General features: G+C 37.2%; 1 protein-coding gene across 1 annotated transcript in view; it reads right to left on the reverse strand.

Annotated features, from left to right (window-relative positions):
* ANO2 (anoctamin 2) overlaps positions 1-20,412 on the reverse strand; it is a 106,207-nt gene that overhangs the window by 73,164 nt on the left and 12,631 nt on the right. The window contains exons 4-11 of the mRNA XM_032440933.1: positions 15,675-15,773; positions 13,545-13,693; positions 11,775-11,829; positions 10,903-10,951; positions 7,564-7,619; positions 6,725-6,766; positions 3,420-3,484; positions 1,425-1,559 (exon numbers count right to left, since the gene is read on the reverse strand). Coding sequence (XP_032296824.1) covers positions 1,425-1,559; positions 3,420-3,484; positions 6,725-6,766; positions 7,564-7,619; positions 10,903-10,951; positions 11,775-11,829; positions 13,545-13,693; positions 15,675-15,773 — 650 coding nt within the window. The remainder of the gene's footprint in view (positions 1-1,424; positions 1,560-3,419; positions 3,485-6,724; positions 6,767-7,563; positions 7,620-10,902; positions 10,952-11,774; positions 11,830-13,544; positions 13,694-15,674; positions 15,774-20,412) is intronic.

Genomic DNA, 20,412 nt, shown 5'->3' on the forward strand with positions numbered 1-20,412 from the left:
TTCCTGATTTGAAGGAAATCAAAGGATTTTTGAGTCCAACTCCCAGCCCCCACACAGGACCACCCAGAACTGATGCCTTATGTCTGAGAGAGTTTCTTGAACTTCAGCAGGACTGTCCTGGGGAGCCTCTATCAGTGCCTGACCACTCACAGTGAAGAGCCTTTTTCTAATACCCAACCTTTTTCTCCTGAGAAAACTCTATGTACTGTTGCTGATACCAGACAGAAGATACAACCATCTATCACCCTTCTCCTCCCACGAGGAAGCTGTAGACAGCCATGAGGCATCCTGTCAATCTCAACTTCTCTAGGCTGGCCAAACCAATGGACCTCATCCCCTCTCATAGGTCTTGCTCTCTATATTCTTGTACCCCTCCTTTAGACACTCTGTAGTAGTTTAATGTCTTTTGATATGGTGCCTAAAACTGCATGCAGTAATCAAGGTGAAGCCGCACCAGTTTTGAGTAGAATTAATTTTGTTACATATTTGTAGTGGAAATGCTACATCATAGCTCAAACCAACGATTGAGCACCCGGTAGGAAAGTAGGGCCAACCCATAGGAGCTCAGTTGCAAGTGATGCACCTGAGTGACTGGTGGAGCCAGGAGCCAGGATCCTTTTAGGGGTTGGTAGTTGAGGCAAGGGTATCTCTCTGAAGACCCATGCTTATCTGAGAATCTTACAGGCCTTCTGAAGGCAAGGAGTTTCTTTCTGCTATTTCTGCTCCAACACTATCACATCAAAGCAGACCCTCACTTGCTGTAGCCTAACACTTTGCTGCCATCTTGTTACCCTTTCTATCACCTTGCAGTGTTGTGTCTTGATGCAGAGAGCAGCACTAAGCTTTTTTTGTTTTGTTTTGTTTTTTTGGTTTTTTTTTTCCTTTTCTTTTTTTCTTTTTTCTTTTTTCGAATTGTCAAGATCAATTCTGTGGATATCTGATCTGCTAAATAACATTCATCTTTCTTGTGCAAATAATTTTGTTACTAAGATGAACAAAGCTGTCCAAGACATGGTATTTCCATTAACTTCTGTGAGTTCTGAACTTTCCCAATTGTACATAAATACGCATTCACAGAAAACAATTGGGTGGCATAAAAAAGAACTTACAAGTAGTCTGATATTTTGATCCATAATCAAAATAACAATGATCCATGATCTTATAACAATGCTGTGGACTTACTAATCATTTTTACACCAGAATCTGCAATACTGAACAGACAAATGAATGCTAATCATTTAAATGTCTCATCTACTCAATGAATGTGCATTTCCAGTTGCTAATGTGCTAATGCTAAGTGTTGCTCATGCTGCATCACTGTACCTGAGACCTGTTAAAAGCAAGTCTTCCCACTAAGGTTTACAATAGAAAAAAAGTGCAGTCATAACTTTCAAGTAACAAAATCTTTTCATGAAGAAGCTTACCTAGGAATGTCGCTCTCAATGGTTATACATCCGTAAAGAAATACAATAATCCCAACAACTGAAGATGGAATGAGGAATTCTGTATATAAGCCCAGCCATGCAAAATAAAGTCCTATTTTTTCTCCAAAATACTTCCTGAAAGGGAAACAAACAGAAGGACAAAAAACATATGCCAATACATTTTTGAAATGAATTTTAATTTCTTAACTATCTCCAAAATTTAAAACAAGAACTGCCAAAGACACAAATGAAAACTCAGAGTATCTTGAAGTTAGTACCACCAAATGAAGTGGATGATTTGAGTAGTTTGAAGCACTTTGCTGAGAAGTTAAAGAGAATTCTGTTTCAGTATAATGTGTACTCAAGATCTGCTTGGAAAAAGTACTTCTTACATCTTAGACATCAGTGAAATATTCCTTACTTACATAAAAAATAACAGTATTTCACCCAAATGTTTGGCAGAAAATGTTGGAAAGGATTCAGTTCTCCAAAAACACATCCAGCTGAGCCATCATTCTTTGCCTCTATAAATCCTGGATTCACTTGGAGACTAATGTGGAAATAAGATCTCTAGGACTATACTGACAAAATCATCTTATACCTTTATAGAGTAATAAACTTGAATTTCAATTAAAACAGGAAGGTTTACCTGCATACCTATCATTTGTTTTTTATAAAGGATAAATATTTTTTATAAATGTGCAAACCATACTGCTAGTTTAAAAACAAACAAACAAAACATCTCCTGCTCTGAGAAACAGACTATCGTTGATACTGATAAATGTGTTGTTACTCAATTCAACATCTTCATGACTCACACTGAAAGCAGCAAAGTAAGCACGGATGAAAATCACTGGTCTTACCAAAATACTGCTAGGGCTGATTACAAACATTTCAAAACACTAAGTTATTCAAAGAGCTCAAGAACTCAGCAATGACAAAAACAACATTATAATGAGACTAAATTTACATAAAATAAATCCTGGTTTAAAACAAATCACAAGCCAGAGAATAAGATGGAAGAGTGCTGATCAGAAGACAGTTATATACACAGGTCATGTCATTGCATTTAGCCAGAAAACCATACATTCATCAAGTGAGGGTGGAAAGAACAAAAATAATTTTTAGGTAATATGTCTAATTAAAAAATAGACAGGACTCGCTCCTGAGAAGCACTGAGCATAATCCCACTTATAAACTGACTCTAAATTTCCTGACACTAGGAAAATTTTATTCAGACTTTGTATTCCTTATTTAAGTTGTTCCTAACAGAAAATGAGATTTTTGTAGGCCTAGGAATGAGTCTGCAGAAATAACTCTATTCTGACAGAAATTAATACCAAAAATTCACACATATGGAGACAAGGTAAATGCCTTTCAACAACATAGGTGATGCTGAAAATTTCTATGCTGAAATATTCTATTCCAGAAACTAACTCTTAAGGCAAGCCTGTTCCTGCCACAAGAGAGACAGCAAAAGCACTAGAACCAAGAAGGAAATAAATGGGGTAACATTAGAAGTATCTGCAGTCAAATTAACTGCTCCCATGAAAGGACTAATGGTTGTAACAGTGGATGTTTTTCTTTACTACTGTTTTCTTTACTACTGTTCCTGCTGCTGTTCTCATACCATCATAGCTGCAGCTAAATTCCCATTCACTCTCACAATAGGAGAGAGGGCAGTGCTGTCATACTTATTTCAGTGTGGCCGTACATGAATGTCTACATTTTATTTGTTTCAACAGACCTAGCTTATCACTAAGGAGATGCACAATCCTAAAAGGGAGAACCAAGTAAAAAGACTTGAAGGTGATACATAGACAGTGTTCATCTTCAGCATGAGAGAATGCCGTAGTGTGGAGAACATGTGCAAAAGCAAGGCAAATTTCATTTCCATGAAAGACATATAGCCATTACACTTGAAAAAACAGGAACTCCATTAATTTGTATCAGAGAAAAACAGGGTCTCCTGGTGTTCTTGTAAGTCCATATTACCTTATGAGGTCAATAGGCTGAAACTTGTAGAATACTCCATATCTTGCCCATTCTCTATACAGCAACTAATAATAAAATAAAAACAAAACAAAAATAAAATTGAGGTAACTGTTCTTGTTTGTTTTTACAGACATTGTCAAAAGTTAAATAAATGGAGCAAAAAAAAAAAAAAAAAAAAAAAACACCATTTTCTGTTATTCAGTACAAACTTCTAAATATATTTTTGAACAGCCGTAGAAGACTTCAGCCATGCCAGAAATTCAAGTATGGGGTACAGAAACCTTTTCTCCATACACCTACTTCCTCGATATCATATTTACGGGACTGTGATATTAAAAACAAGTGTTTAAAGAAAAAAAAAATAAAAAAATTGTCATAGCCTTATGAAAATCTTCAGAAAGAAACAGTTCTACTTCTAGACTAAAATAGTTCTTTAATACAATTTATTTACTGTCAATAAGCTCAAGCACAGAGTGAAAAGGTTTCACTGACAGTTCTAATTCTCATAGGATGTGACATAAACAATCACATGAAAATAGTGTGTTTTCTCCAAGGAAATGTTGAAGAGAGTTAAATAAGTGTTAATTACTGCTTTCCTATTGGCCTGCATATTCCAGACAGGTTCTGATCATCATTCTTTGGGCTTATGCTACAGACTGGTGAAACAGAAAATGCAGATAAGTTAAAATGAAAAAGAAAAAAAAAAAAAATTTCCCCCCTTTCCTTTAAATCTGATCAAGGCCTTTCAGGAAATTAAACACTGAGACTATTAGATTCAGATAGAAAACATATGATTTTACACATAGAAAAACTACAGCAGATCCAATGTATAGGCAGCAGAAACTGTAAATAATATAAACTATAAATAATTATTTCTGGAAAGACCCTTATATATTTTAATACTTAACACTTCATATCTGAATTAATGGGCAGGATAAAAAGAAAGCAGCACAAAATACAAGTAGTAGGGTGAATACTTTTCTAGGCATTGGTGCTTTTAGGCCCTCTTTCCCCTCCTCTCACATTACCCAATCTTCCTATATTGACTACTAGTCTTTTACCTTCACAGAATCACAAAATTGTAGGGGTTGGAAGGGACCTCTAGAGATCATCGAGTCCTACCCCCCTGCCAAAGCAGGTTCCCTACACCATGCCACACAGGTAGGCGTCCAGGTGGGTCTTGAATATCTCCAGAGAAGGAGACTCCACCACCTCCCTGGCAGCCTGTTCCAGTGCTCCACCACCCTCACCGTAATGAAGCTCTTCCACATATTTGTGTGGAACTTCCTATGCTGTAGTTTCATCCCATTACCCCTAGTCCTGTCCCCACGCACTACTGAAAAGAGACCAGCCTTGCCACTATGGCCTCCACACCTCAGGTATTTATAAACCTGGATCAAATCCCCTCTCAGCCTTCTTTTCCCAAAGCTAAACAGACCCAGTTCACTTAGTCTCTTCTCATAGAGGAGATGCTCCAGGCACTTCACCATCTTCACCATACCTTACTTCTCTCTAAAAAATTTACTAATCTTAGAAGTAAGCTACGCATCTGACTTTCAGAGTCCATCAATGTATCACCATTATCACTTTCTGTCCTGGTTTTATCAGTATTTTATATTGTGTCATCATGCAGCAAGCTGCTTACTGCTGGAATGTGGTGCCAGGAAGCTGCATTTTCTGTGGCAGCGTCAGCTATTCTTACATGAGTTCTGGCTCTCCAAGAGGAAGATACACTGAGAAGAGACAGACTACAGTTCCCAGGAGTCTCCAGTACTCCCTACATGATCTCTGATTCCAAGTAATGGAGGTGAACAAGCCTCTTTTTCACATCTGGGCAGTACAGTCGCAAGCATGGTTGAAACGCCTTTCTCTCCATTTGTTTGATTTATTAGCTGTAACTCTTTTTTTTCTTTAATATATATATCATTATCTTACATTCTTTTACCATTTGTAGTAAATTCATATCTCACCCTATTTTAGTTGGGTCATTTTTTATTTTCTTCTCACCAAAAAAGGGGTGGGAGAGTTAAAGGGGCCAGCAAGGCCTTCTCCCCCCTTCTTCTCCCCTCCTGTCATGCATGAAACCACTACACTTACTCAAAGACAATTTCTTCACAAACAAAAGGTTCAAAATTGTAGAAATAAGTACACAAGCTTCTGCACAGTTTGCTATCCAGTTTTGTCTAAATAGTAAATGAAATCGTATATATTTCATGAAGACATCTTGAGGCTGAATATTAACACCATTTAACAGAAACAATAAAGATCATTGTTTCAGAATTTTACCTAACAGATATTGGAGAAATAAATTTACCTGTATGAACTCGTTCTTAATTTCAAGAGTTCAAATGATCATAACATGTGGCAATTACACCCAGAAACTACACTTATTACTTATCCAAATAAAGGGCATTTTCTTAACTCTCCTTCACATAACAGATGTCAACATGTAATATCAAAGATTCAAAACCACTTATGAAATTGTTTAAAAGTTATCATGAGTACATGCAACTTAACTTCTAATATAGCAAATACTTCAGCCATCCAGATATTCTCATTATCTTCATCCTTCCCCTTTCCATTTCCCCATGACTGTCCCTCCTTACCTACATTCTTCTTGACTAAACATCAAGGAAACAATGCAAACAGTAAGGAATGGAATGTCTCTTAGTGGATTCAGTTAATTAAATATTTTTAATTCATTCCTACTAGTAAGCATATGTACTAAATGTAGTCTGAAGAGATTATGCATACATTTCTCTTGTGAGGACAGTGGGTGATATATTTTCAAAAGTCATTTGACAACTAGAACCATTTTCTTTACGAATTAACTGGAAGTAGATTTTTAGAAATTGTATGTAATTTAGGTAAATGTACAATAAAGTGAATAACACAATTATGTTCTCATTTCATAGTTATTCATCTATAGCATCATTTGTTTATGGAAGGGGAATAATTATGTAAATAATTGAACCAATTTTGCATTCCAATAGATTGAAAAATATTCTCTGTGTATGTGGAGCAAAACTTGAAGCAGTTCATGTTATATACATAAAATTAAATTCACTGAAACTGAAATATGGTAGAAAGTCTTACAAGCAAATTTAATGTGCAAAAGAACAGAAAAGTAAGCAGTAAAAAAAACACACAAAAAAAAAAAAAAAAAATAAATAAATAAATAAATAATGCATTGAAAAGGCATTTGTTCGACTAAATGTTGGTTGCTATTTTATGATAACATTTCAGACACTAATTAACATAGAAAATTAAACCTAACATTACACTAATTTTGTAATTTACTGTACCTTTCTTTCATTCATGCCATCATTTTGGTATTCATATTCACCCTAGAAAAAAAAAAAGTTTCAATATCCAAAGTAAAAGCAGTAAATTCAGTAACAGATTGTTCAGCTGTTATTACAGTGTAGATTCTGCTTTTAAGTCACAGTCTGAAACACATTTCTACAAAGGTTTTAATGCTAGAATTGTGCACTAAAAATAATAGAATATATTTTCATTGTCACAGGAAATAATCTTTAAGGTACATAGGTCAGTCCAAAAGTAATGCCTCCTATTTATTTCCATGGAAACTAAAAAAGATACAAAGTGCACAATAACATTGTTCGATAGAGCAAATTCTGAGCTGCAGAACACTGTTTTTAAATATAGTCACCACAACTAGCTATGCATTTTTGCCAGCAATGAATAAGAGCCTGAATTCCACACTCATCTGCATGACCATCTATAAAATGGCTTGTCTTTCATATTATCGTCAGTGTGGAAATGCACCACCCTCCTCACTGTGCTAACATCTGCATCTCCATTAAATGTTCAGCAAGTGTCAATGAATGACAGTGGGTGCAGTTTTTTCCATATGGAGGAATTCAATTCCACATGCTTTCTTCATATATACACCATGACAGACATCATTTTGTCAGATTGCCCCTCTTCTGCCTTCTGCCACAAGGCAACAAAATTTAATGGAATGCTGGAAGAAGTGTTCAGTCCCTACTGCCATACAAATAACATCTGTCTCTGATGTAGTGGGCCAGCATAATAAAACAGGAGGTATTGATTTTGGAACATCCTTCATGCTATTGAGTGATATCATGAGAGAACTAGATTTTTAATAGGATATACATACATCATGGAGTGGGTATGCTGCATCATAAACGTTGTTTGCTATTAATGTGCTAATACCTAAAATAAATAAATAAATAAATAAATAGATAGATAGATAAATAGATAAAGAATCATGACATCACATAAAAGACTGACACATTTTACTGAAAATGATCAAAATCATGTAAATGAGTATCTACTAACTTAGAAGTATCCAGCTATGGTAAACATTTTCATAGAAAAACTCATTTCTGTATGGTGCTTTTTCTTGAGTGAACTAGTATGATATAAAGTCAGTTTTGATAACTTTCATCCTAATATAAAAGTAGCACATGAATGAGAAGGGAAGTATCTGGAAAGTCCTTTCTGAAGCTTGATAATGATCAGAATCATAGATCCCTACTGACACACAAAGACACAAAAAATATTTACACAAGTTTCTGGTTTCTTTCTCTCCTCTAACATTACATTGTGTTGATTTTTCATGGAACTAAATACTTTCATGGAAGATCCTGAGTGGAAGAAGCAAAACAAAAAGCAGGATTGCTACCCTGGACTTTAGGACAGACAACTTTGATCTCTTCCACGACCTACTTTGAGCTACCCCATGGGCTAGGGTGTTAGAAGGTAAAGGGGCCTGTGAGAGCTGGTCTGCATTTAAGCAGCTCTTCTTCCAAGCTCAGGATCAGTTCAACCCTGTGAGCAAGAAATCAGGAAAGGGTGGCAGGAGACCTGTATGGATAAGCAAAGCACTCATGCACAAACTCAAAGGGAAGAAGAATGTCCATGAAATGTGGGAAAAGGGTCTGACCACTTGGGAAGAATATAGAAATGTTGTCAGGGCCTGCAGGGATGCAACAAGGAAGGCTAAAGCCCACCTGGAATTGAATCTGGCAAAAGTGATAAAGGATAATAAAAAAGGCTTTTTAAAGTATGTTAAGAATAAAATGAAGACTAGTGAGACTGTGGGTCCCTACTAAGTGAGGGAGGTGTTCTGGTAATGGGGGTTGTTGAGAAGGTGGAGATACTGAAGGCCTACTTTGCTTCTGTCTTCAGTGTAAAAGCTCTCCTTCAGGAATCCCAGACCCTGGAGCTTAGTGAGAGGGTATGGGGAATGGAGGACTTGCCTTTAGTCAAGGTAGAGTTGGTCTGTGAGCACCTAGGCAACACCAATGTTCATAAATCCATGGGACCTGATGGGGTGCATCCATGGGTGCTGAGGGAGCTGGCAGAGGTGATTGCTGAACCACTCTCTATCATCTTTGAGAGGTCTTGGAGAATGGGGGAGGTGCCTGAAGACTGGAGGATAGCCAGTGTCACTCCAGTCTTCAAAAAGGACAAGAAGGAAGATCCAGGTAATTCCAGGAGTCAGCCTCACCTCTGTCCCTGGATAGGTGATGGAACATCTTGTGCTGGATGCCATCTCCAGACAATTGGAAAAGGACGTTATCAGGAGTACTCAGCATAGGTTCACCAAGGGAAGGTCATGCTTGACCAACCTGGTAGTCTTCTGCTGGCTGGGTGGATGAGGGGAGGGCAGTGGATGTAGTCTACCTTGAATTCAGCAAGGCATTTGATAGTGTCTCCCATGACTTCCTTATAACAAAACTGAGGAAGTGTGAAATAGATGAGTCGGCAGTGAGGTGGATTGAGAACTGGTTGACTGGCAGAGCACAGAGGATCATCAATGGCAGAGTAGAGTCTGGTTGGAGACCTGTTACTAGCGGTGTTCCCCAGGGGTTGATGCTGGATCCAGTCTTGTTCAAAATCTTCATCAATGACCTTAATGAGGGGATAGTGGCCAACCTCAACTAGTTTGCTCATGATACAAAGTTGGGAGGATTGGCTGACATGCCTGAAAGCTGTGCTGCCATTCAGTGGGACCTGGACAGGCTGAAGAGCTGGGTGGTAAGAAACCAGATTAGGTTTAACAAAAGCAAGTGTAGAGTCTTGCACCTAGGAAGAAATAATTGCATGCACCAGTACAGGCTGGGGGATGAGCTGCTGGAGAGGAGCTCTGCTGAGAGGAACCTGGGTGTCCTGGTGGATGACAGGTTGGCCATGAGCCAGCAGTGTGCCCTCGTGGCCAAAAAGGCCAGTGGCATACTGGGGTGCATTAAAAAAAGCGTGGCCAGCAGGTCAAGGGAGGTGATCACTTGATCCTGAGGTGATCCTCAGTTTGTGCTGAGAGGCACTGAGGCACCCATCTGCCGCCCAGATAACCTCTCTAGAGAGGTTTGCTGCCTGCCAGGGGCCTGCATTCAGGACATCAGGAAGAGGATATCAGGTATGATAAAGACAGACAGAGGGCTACACTTGGTCTTTCAAGCTGGGTCACATGAGGCTGCAACTAGGAAATTAAAAAATATTAAAAAAGACTTTATATCCCTTGGGAAGATGTTGAAGGGATCAGGAGCACAGGTAGTGTTCTCCTCATCCCTCCCAAGCTGGAGGCTGCCATTAGGGCAGAAGGAAGAGAACAGACCAGCTGAGTGGATGGTGTCATATCCATGGCTTTGTCTTCTATGAAGAGCACACCTTCGATAAACAGGGACTGTTGACATGGGCGTGTCAAGAATACGCTATGAAGCAAGCTGGCTGGGCTCATCACCATGGCTTTAAACTAGATTTGATGAAGGGAGGGGATGTACTGCTGAGTAACAGAAGAGCCAGGGAACACTGTCACTTTAGGAAGCAGTAAGGGAAAACCTTAGATTTGACTAAAGGTTTTTGGGAGGGTCTCTTCAAGAAAGTAATGTGGCTGAAAGCCCAGCTGAAGTGCCTCTTTACCAATGTACACAGTATGGGAATAAGGCAGGAGGAATTGAAAACCATGGTGCAGTTGGAAAACTACAATCTTATTGCTGTCATGGAAACATTGTGAGATGACTCACATAACTGGAGTATTATGACTGAGAGCTATGAACTTGTTAGAATGTATAAGCATGGTAGGATGTGTTGGACTCTATGTTAAGAAACTGATAGACTGTGAAGAACTGCCTCTGAGAAAGTCATGAACAGGTTGAGAACTTTTGGGTTAAAATTAGGGACCAGACCAGTAACAGTTATCTAGTTGTTGGGGTTGCCTGATCAATGGGGAACCTGTAGACAAGGCATTCTTCCTTCAGTTACAAAAGATGGTGCATTCATAAGCTCTCACCCTGATGGAAGAGTCACCTATGAAAATTACCTTGCTTTTGGCAGATATGATCTTGAGACATGGGAGTGTCTGACTCAATGTTTAAAACCCTCTGGAAGGACATTCTTCAGCATCCTCACTTACCTGTTCTTCACAAATATTCACTGAGATACTTAAGCAGTTCCTTTCAAAAGAACTTTTATAGTTATCTTCCCTTCTTACCCATGCTGTTTCTGGTCTTTGTAGAAGTACGCTTCAAAATTTCATGTACCTATGAAAAAGAATAATAGGGATATAACCTGAAAATTGTCCTTTAAAATTATCTTCCTCATAGAGGGAGAAATAGAATGAAATTTTAAAAATTAGAGATTTCTTTTGCAGTTACTAATTAAAATCTAACAATGATACAGTAATTCATACTACTTGATTTTCTGATACTACTGTATAGTCTGTGTTCTGCTATGTCACATCCTTATAAAACTATTAGAAGTGTAAGGAGTTCAGGTATAATGAGTGTTTTAAACTACAGAAAATCACAAGAATCACAAGATAATCCAACTCAAAAAAAAAAACAAAAAAAAACCAATCATGTTTGGTAGTATAATATTAAGCTGTACAGTACTCAGTATATACACCGTATCTACGAAGCCGAAGTGTATATGTCAAACATAGTACGCTGGAGAGAAGTTGCATAGCATCCATAAAGAGGAATCCTGCCTTGCTAACCCACTGGAGACTTAACAGAATATCAGAAGCATGATAAAAGCTTCTCATCAAAGACTACTAGAGCAGGTAAATTACTATAGGATTCAGAAGATGTACGTTCATGGAAGAAGATCTTGGTTACAGCATGAAGTAAGACTTTTATTGACAACTTTTAACAGTGGACTTGAGTCGGCAGTATATGCTTCCATAGCATCTACTCCAAGCTTTATGGAGTACTGCACAGCTACAGCAGAGCATTTCTTACATATATATACTTACACACATACAACTGCTTAGTGCTTTATAGAGAAAGAGAAATATCAGGATTAGCAAAGTAGTCAACACTATTAAATCTCATTCAGCTCAAGAAGTTACTTTTGCTTACTTACTATTCGACTGCGGGTAGCATTGTCAAAAAACGTGTCTTTATCTCTGATGTTGTACCTGAAAATATTAAGAGAAAAAAATCAGGTCTATTTTCAGAAGTGAGACAATTCGATTTAGAACTAACTTACAAACCAGCAAGATAAACAAATGTTTTAAGGAAATGAAGATGAAATAGTACTGCATACTGTGCCCCTTCATTCAGAATTCTACTGGGACTGCAGTAATGATATGCACAAAATATACATAAATATTAACTAATGTAAAGTTCCTTTCTTTCAAGGAGAATTTTTATTTTTTACACAAACTGACGTTTCAATCTTTTCTTTATAAAATACTCTCAACCCTACACAATTATGTAACTGTTTTAATTTGCCTAATGCAGATGCTTATTAATCTTCTCCAGGTGTCTAACCAGTCAACATTTCACTTGCTTGAAATAACAGTTCCACTGGAATCATCATTTGTGAAATTAGCCTTCACAGTTCATTCCCTTCCATTAATAAATTATTAATAAAAGATTAAAAAACTTTAATAAAAGTATTAATAAGAATTTCAAAGAGGACAATAGATTATACGGGGATATGTTTGATTTTTTACTAAATTTAATTTAGACTTAAATACAAGAAGAAAAAAAAAAAGAAAGAAAAAAAAGAAAAAAAGAGACGGGGAAATATTTAACATCAAACTGGTCCCAGATATTATTCTGAGTGAGGGAAGAAATGTTAAGAATTTATTATCTTCATATTGCTAGCCAAGTTTTATTTATGTAGTCACCCTGGAAATAACGCCTCCTATTTATTTATGTGGAAGCTACAAAAGGTATGAAAATCACAACAACACTATTTCATAGAATAAATTCTTAGATACAAAACATTATTTTTCAACATAGTCACCACCATTAACTATGTATTTTTCCAGCAATGAACAAGAGCCTGCATTCCGTGCTCGTAAAAATTTATTTGGCTGCCCAGAAGGTGTTTTTTGTTTCTTGTTGCTGTTGCCTCTGCTGAAACACGCAACCTATAACCTCACTGTGCTGACATCCACTGTTGTGTCTCTGTAACCTCAGTGAATGTCAGTAGGTGTAGTTTCCTCCTGGTGGAGGAATTCAGTGCCATAACTGTCCAGCAAGTGTTGATAAATGTCAATGTGTTTAATTTTTTCCACATAGAGGAATTTTTTCCACAATTTTTGCTTCATACACACTTACACAACAGACACTATTTTGTCAGACTGCACCTCCAGTACCATCTGTCTTACAGCCAAAAAATGTAATGGAATATTGTTGGGAAATTTCAACCTTTACCTCCTTACCACCAATATCTCCCTCTGATGCTGTGAACCAACACAGTAAAATTTGAGGTATTACTTTTGGAAGATCTCTCATGCTAAAATAAATCTAGCAAGATGAAATATATTACAAAATTCCTATTTAATCTTTCTTGTCTCAAAACAAGCAGTAATATTGCTATCCTGTTAACCACAAATTTGTTGCTACGTTTTTACAGTTCATTATAAGAACGTAGTTTATTTTTTGCACTTCTTCAGGTGCCTTACCTAGCAGAAAGAGAAACATTGACAAAATTATTTTCAACATAGATTTCTGTTAATGATCTGAAACCGAATGCATTGTCAATGCATATTCCCTCAGAAATTCCAGAACTTGCGCAATCTTAACAAATTTCTGCTTTTTGATTGAAAATCACTTATAATTTATTTATGTCATTTTTTCCTAGCTTTGTTAATTGCTCTTTAGAATTTAAGGTACTCACAAATATATTTTCTCTCTGGAAAATGGGTAAGACAGGCTTTTCATCTTGGTATCTTCTTGTGGCACCTGGGGTTGCAGAGGTTCAGACAATTTGCACCATATTTCACTTAACTTTTTGAGTATTCCCCCTTCTTCTTTGATTTTATACATCTGAGTAAATAAAATGTCACATATGAACATGACTTCCAAAAATAACAATAAAATGAAAAAAACCCACACAATTTTTATACACATTCCATATTTAAAATAAACACCTTAATATACATTCTAATGTAAGATCAAGCACCAGAATCTGAAAAGGTTTCATTTCCAAGGACACAAGCTTCTTCAGGAAGAAAAATCATAGTACAAGAAAAATTCTTATTAATTCATCTCAGGCAGAGCAATGATTTTGACTTTGTAACTGTAACTGGAAATAGGGGGGCAGACAAAGCAAGAAAAAACTTTACTCACTGCCATTGATACCACTAAGACTAAGTATGGTATTTTTTTTATAATAATTGCTAGTTTTGTCTGATGACACACACATGCGTACGCCATTAAAAGTGAGGATGCCTGGCTCGTGGCTTTATGGCAATTCCAAGGATGTAGGTTTTGTTGATTCAGATTGACATGTTAGGTAACATTGCTTCTCAGAGATACAGAAGTAACTTTTTTCTTGAAATACCAACAAACTTACCAATCATGTTTATTTGCAATCTGATTAATCAAATTAAATAAATAAACTTTATGTAACACCTGCATGAGCCTATGACAAAATATTTTTATTATCATTTCAAATTGAAATGATATTAAGTACCTTAATTATGTACCTTGATGCTTCATAGTTTTTAGATCATCTGGTCCTCTACCTTCAGCACATTATTAACTTTTTTCCAGGTCTGCAGTTAGATTCCTTGAAAACTTGGACATTCTTTAACTTAAAGTATTTTTTGGGATTTATTTTCTTGTTTGAAGTTGTTACCCATCTAACTATATTTGATGTATCTAATTTGTTTCCGTGTGGTGCATTCTCATTCATCAGAAGTAACAATTAAGTCCATACAGAATTATACATGTAGACGAATTTGCTCAGAAAGCAACTTTTTACCAGAATGTCATTTTTCCTGAAAGATGTTTTAAAATTGAATGATTCAAAAGACTTTTTTGCAACCAAGTTATCATGTTTAGAGATGAATAATTTCCACTGAAAATCCTTTATTTATGTTTTTATTGGTTGTTTGGATAAATAAAGATGACATCACAGGAAAAAAAAATGTGCTTTTAAAATAAAAGGAAAAAAATGAAATTTCCTTTTGTTGTTACTGGCTGATTTTATTTATTTATTTACTTATTTTCCAGTTTTTATTGCTAAATCTCTGAAATGCAAGGCTTCAGTATTTCAAAGTGGGTCTTTGCCCCCACAGGAAGTTCATCTCCTGAATGTCTTTGCAAAAGTTTTATGACAGTAACAGAATTTTCATGCCAAGCCTGCTGAATTCAACTGTTAACTATCAATTTCTGCAACTGAGAAAAAAAAAGAAAAAGAAAAAAAAAAAGTATAAAACCAGAAAGGACAACTTACAGTAGCTTTCCAAAGCTTATTCATTTTCGGAGGCTGATAACAGACAAACAGTTGAGGGAGACTGTTTAATCTTACTTTACACAGAGTAAGAATATGCAAGACTAGCTTGGCCAAATCTCTGACAGTGTTAGACAGTAATGCTCTAAGGTGCGGACATCCTTTACTGGGTGAAAACAACTGGTCGGTTAAAATCAAAACACTATGGACTTGCCTTCACTATCATAATGTACTGCACCTTACCTTTGAAGTAAGTTCCTTGACAAAATTCTGAATAGCTACTACCTTCTGAGCTTCAAATCCCTCCTCAAAACTCCCCTCTGTTACTCAACAGAACATGGTCTACCAGTAGGCTGCCTCTGGGACCTTTGAAATCCCGTCAGAAATTCCCGTCTTAAATTCAGCCCTGAAAACTATATCATCACAAAATGATAAGATGAAAGAATAAGCATTACATGTTATTTGGAGTGATTTAGAATAATGTATTTCTAAAAGCTTCAAAACATTTATGTTTCTGATCAGTCTTCCTCCAGGCATAAAACTAGTTGATGTAAAATGGAAGATATTTACCTTTTTAGTGGGCATTTTTATTTTAAGGAGTTCCGCTTCTCGGCTAAGTACTTGCCAAGTTGCATGAATACGGACAAAGTTTAGTCCTTGGCTCTTATTCTGAAATATGTAGTGAAAATAACAAATTTCAGTATTACTGAACAGAATATAGTAATCAGGTTTCAAGGTAGCACATCTAACTAAATCTTGAGACAGAGAACAATCATAGTGAATAACCAACTTCAATTACAACAAAGATTAAATGTGACTTTTTCTTTAAAAGCTGGATTATCTAATGCCTGGGTGTCCAACTGTTTGGCTTTCTTGGTCCAAAATGAGAGAAGAGGAACTGTCTTTGACCACAGATAAAATATGTAGCATAATTAATGTATATAAGTAAAAAAGTTTACTATACATATATTTTTAATTACAACTTTAAAAAAATAACTTAGAACTACTGAGACATTTGACTAATGCATCAGTCTTGTTCAGTGGAAGTGGCTGCAATTCTTCTGCAAAATATTTGATAAAACGAGTAAGGTATGACTGTGAAGTGAGGGATATTTTTCTCTGGTAACATAGGTATCTGGTAGGATAAAAAAATAATAGAGACAAGATAAATTTTTTGAGTTGAATATCTAATTGCAGCTCTATACATTCAGTTTGAAAATTTGCAGGTAATATATTTATGTCAACTGAAAATGGAGTTGCAAATATACAAAAAGAAAGGTTTATTATTTTGGCTATCTTGAAACCTATTCTCAAATTCATTTATCAGAACAGAAAGGAATTTTTTATTTTTTTTTTTTTTGCTTTTCACAAGACTGTGTTTAATTAATATATCAAAATACATAAAAACTATTTGTCGTAACTTAAATTAACACTGCACTGGACCCATTCTGTGTCCTGGTTTCCCTCCAGTCACTGCCATTTGCACACCAGTGGTTTGGTTGTTGCTGAGTGACAGGAGCACACACAAGGCCAGGCCGGGCCAGGCTGCTTGTCAGGGAAGGGACACTGCCATGATAGTACGGGACAGGGCATGGACCACAGTACAAGGTGTCCCATGGGCCACAGGTTGGGCATGTCTGACCTAATGCTCTAAAAGTCAAATCTTCTAATACCCTGGAAGCCATGCCTCCAGCCATGCAACTGTATTTGCACCATAAAGATGCAAGGTTTTGTGAATATAAACCTCTATTTTTAATCCCTCATATATTCTGAAATCTAGCAGGGATACAAGGAAATTGAGGCAAGTTTTCCAGATTGATAGAGGACATGGGTGGGTTATGTGTTGGGTTTAAATGTGAAACTTGTGTGGCCCCCTTGGGAGCAGGTGACAATTACAAGTGTAAGCAACTGCAGATACCTAGAAAACTGCCCACTAATCACTAAGTAGCCTGACTCTACAAAGCTGGGAACATAGGCCTTATCTATAGTTACTCAACGTGTTATGTTGGATATTCAGTTCAAGTATTAAAGCAAAATTTTAAGAAAAAAATTAAGAAGGGGAATGAAAGTAAACCTAAAAAAAGCCCACGATCCATGAAACTGGAGCAATAGCTCTTTAACTCCCAGCACACTACATGATGTGGAATACCTACAGTAAAAATCATAAAACCATGACACTGTTCCAATGCTCCATCACACTTACCATACACAAGCTCTTCTAAATGGTATGGAACTTTCTATATTCAAGTTTTAGCCATTACTCCTTGTCCTATCGCTACACAACTCTAAGATCTTGGCCTGATCCATCTGACTCCCACTGCCATTTTGATATCTATAAACATTTCTCACATCCTCTCTCAGTCTTCTTCTCATATCCTCTTCTCAGTCTTCTCAGGCTGAACAGATTGAGGTTACTCAGCCTTTCCTTGCAAGGGAGATGCTCCAGACCCCTAATCATCTTTTGGCCTTCCTCTGGACTCCTTCTAGGAGACCTCATTATTTTTTGAAATGGGAAGTCCAGAGTTGGACGCAGTAGTATAATGAAAGATTAGTAGTTCTCCACATACTATGACCAGTTTCAGTGGAAACAGAGTCTACACTCTGATTTCAAGAAACATCCTAACCATAGAATCTGAACAGAAATGCTTTTCACTCATTTGGAAGGGATTAGAGAAAAATAACACTTGTTAGAACTTGCACTTCAGAAGTGCCAGATTGGAGTATATATATTATAAATGCAGTCATATTTTATATAGTATATATTTTATACATATTTTAATTCATTACAATTTACAAATTACATTTTGTGTACTACAATATGCTATATAATATAGAATGGAAAAAAAATCTTTCTGATCTTAAAAAATTTTAAATACTTAAAAAAATATATATTACCATAGTACAACATACTAATACAAAATAATTACAATCATATATAATTATATATACTATATGCTATAATACTATGAACTGTGTTGTATACTTATTGTCCTCTAGATATGTTTATATTTATCTATATACATGTATTCCATACAGATTGTATATGCACACACATGTTGATTCAAATTCTTTCTGTCTCATAGTAAAACCAATATTATTATATATTTCCTATTTTTGTCCATCAACATTAACAAAATAGGAATGAGTGGAGAGAATGCTGGTGCCGCTGGAGCAGACATGCTGCAGGGCTGGCAACACAGCCATCACCATGGAGCCTGCCAGCACTAACATGACATCCACCACCGCCTCACGAGCACTGGGGACCATGCAGGCTCTCTACCCCCACCCCCTCTGAGGATAAAGTGCTGGAAGAGGAATGCAGGCAGTAACTCAGACGGAACAGAAAATTCTGATTTGTTTGTACTGGAGCCCATCTTTTCTTATTATCTTTAATGATGACATAGATGAGGGGATTAAGCATACCCTCAGTAAGTTTGCAGAGGGTTGCAGGGTTGCAGAGGGTTTGGGAGGTGGTGTCGATCTGCCTAAGGGTAGGGAGGTCCTTTGGAGGGATCTAGATAAGCTGGATCACCGGGCTGAGGTGAATGGGATGAGGTTCAACAAGGTCAAGTGCTGGGTGTACCCCCTGTACTCAGCTCTGGTGAGGCCACACCTCGAGTACTGTGTTCAGTTTTGGACCCCTCACTACAAGAAAGACATCAAGGCCATGGAACATGTCGAGAGAACAATTTGGCAACAAAACTGGAGAGGGGTCTGGAACACAAATCTTATGAGGAGTGGCTGAGGGAGCTGGGGTTGTTTAGTTGTCACGGGTTACTTAGATTTACCTATGCCTGTGACAGGGGAAGCCACCCCGTAGGGCCCCCTGGGGCCCGGAAAGGAGGGGGAAAAGGGGAATGGGATAAAAACAGCGGCAATCTAAGGAGGAAAAACTTATTTTACTAAATATGATATCGAAATACAAGATAACACAATATAATATAATTGAGGCTAACAAATCGAACGAAACAGAGAGAGAGAGTCCCCGAAAACCGAGAGGCCTACTATGAACTCTAGGCGACACGGCTGGAACACTTCCCACTCTCCGAGAAGTTCGAGAGAAGAAGAACACTCCAGCCTGGGAACAAGATTATATAGCGTCCTGGTCCCGTGACTTATCACTACCCATGTTGTTCTCTGGGATATGTAGTCTTCTTCTGTGGACTGCACATTCAACAGAAGTATCCATGCTTTACATGATGTTATGATGAGAAATACTGATAGCAAAATTACAAAATTACAAAACCATGACATTAGTCTAGAGAAGAGGAGACTCAGGGGAGACACTGTTGCACTCTACAGCTTCCTGAAGGGAAATTGTGATGAGGAGGGGACTGGCCTTTTCTCCCAGGCAACAAACAGGACCTGAGGAAATGGCCACAAATCGCACCAGAAGAAGTTTAGATTAGACATAAAAAAGTACTATTTCTCTCAGAGTGTGGTCAGGCATTGGAATGGGCTGCCCAGGGAGGTGGTGGAGCTGCCATCCCTGGAAGTGTTCAAGAGGCATCTGGATGAGGAGCTATGAGTTATGGTTAGTATCTTGTGGATAGTAATTGTGATAGGAGGATGGTTCGACTAGATGATCTTGTAGATTCTTTCCAGCCTTTTAATTTGCTTTCAAACAGATCAAAAACTCTGAATGAAGATCAGTCATCTCGTCTTTGTCATGTATAGCAACAACATAAAATACGCAGTGATATATGAACTAATGTACATATTTACAATAGCAACATTAAAATCATGGAGCACTTCTCTGCAGTGCTGTATCCACTCCCACACAAATTTCCAATGTCTATCACTTAGACAAGGGGGTTGCATACGGTCTCTTCTGTTTCCTTCATGTGTGGTGTGAAACCAAGACTAGGAAGAAATATCTCCAAATAGTGAGATTTCAAACGATACTCAGTCAGCAAGTGTATGGAAGTGATTGCTTACTTGGTATGGAAATTATTGTAGGGCTGCTTATTACTACAGACAAAGCAGACAGTTGTCTGAGGATAGTGAAACACTGTTCTTTTTACTACCAAATCTCCAAAATTCAAGATTTCTTTTTCTGCCAAAGAACAAGCTGAGGCATGTCAGCCAGCAGGTATTGCTGCTGGAGGAGTCTTCATCCAGTAACTGTGGAAGTTTCTCCCTCAACCCAGTAAGCAGCACTATGGTTTCTGTCCCTTAAAAGATTAGAAAAGCAACAAATTCCAGGTCCCAAATCCCCAAACTGTCTTATATTTAAATACATTACTTTTGTGAAGCTGCTATTCAGCCTCCACTAGTCTAAACAGTTTACAGCTTTCTGACAAAATCA

This window comes from Coturnix japonica, chromosome 1 (assembly GCF_001577835.2).
Source record: "Coturnix japonica isolate 7356 chromosome 1, Coturnix japonica 2.1, whole genome shotgun sequence".
NCBI lineage: Eukaryota > Metazoa > Chordata > Aves > Galliformes > Phasianidae > Coturnix > Coturnix japonica.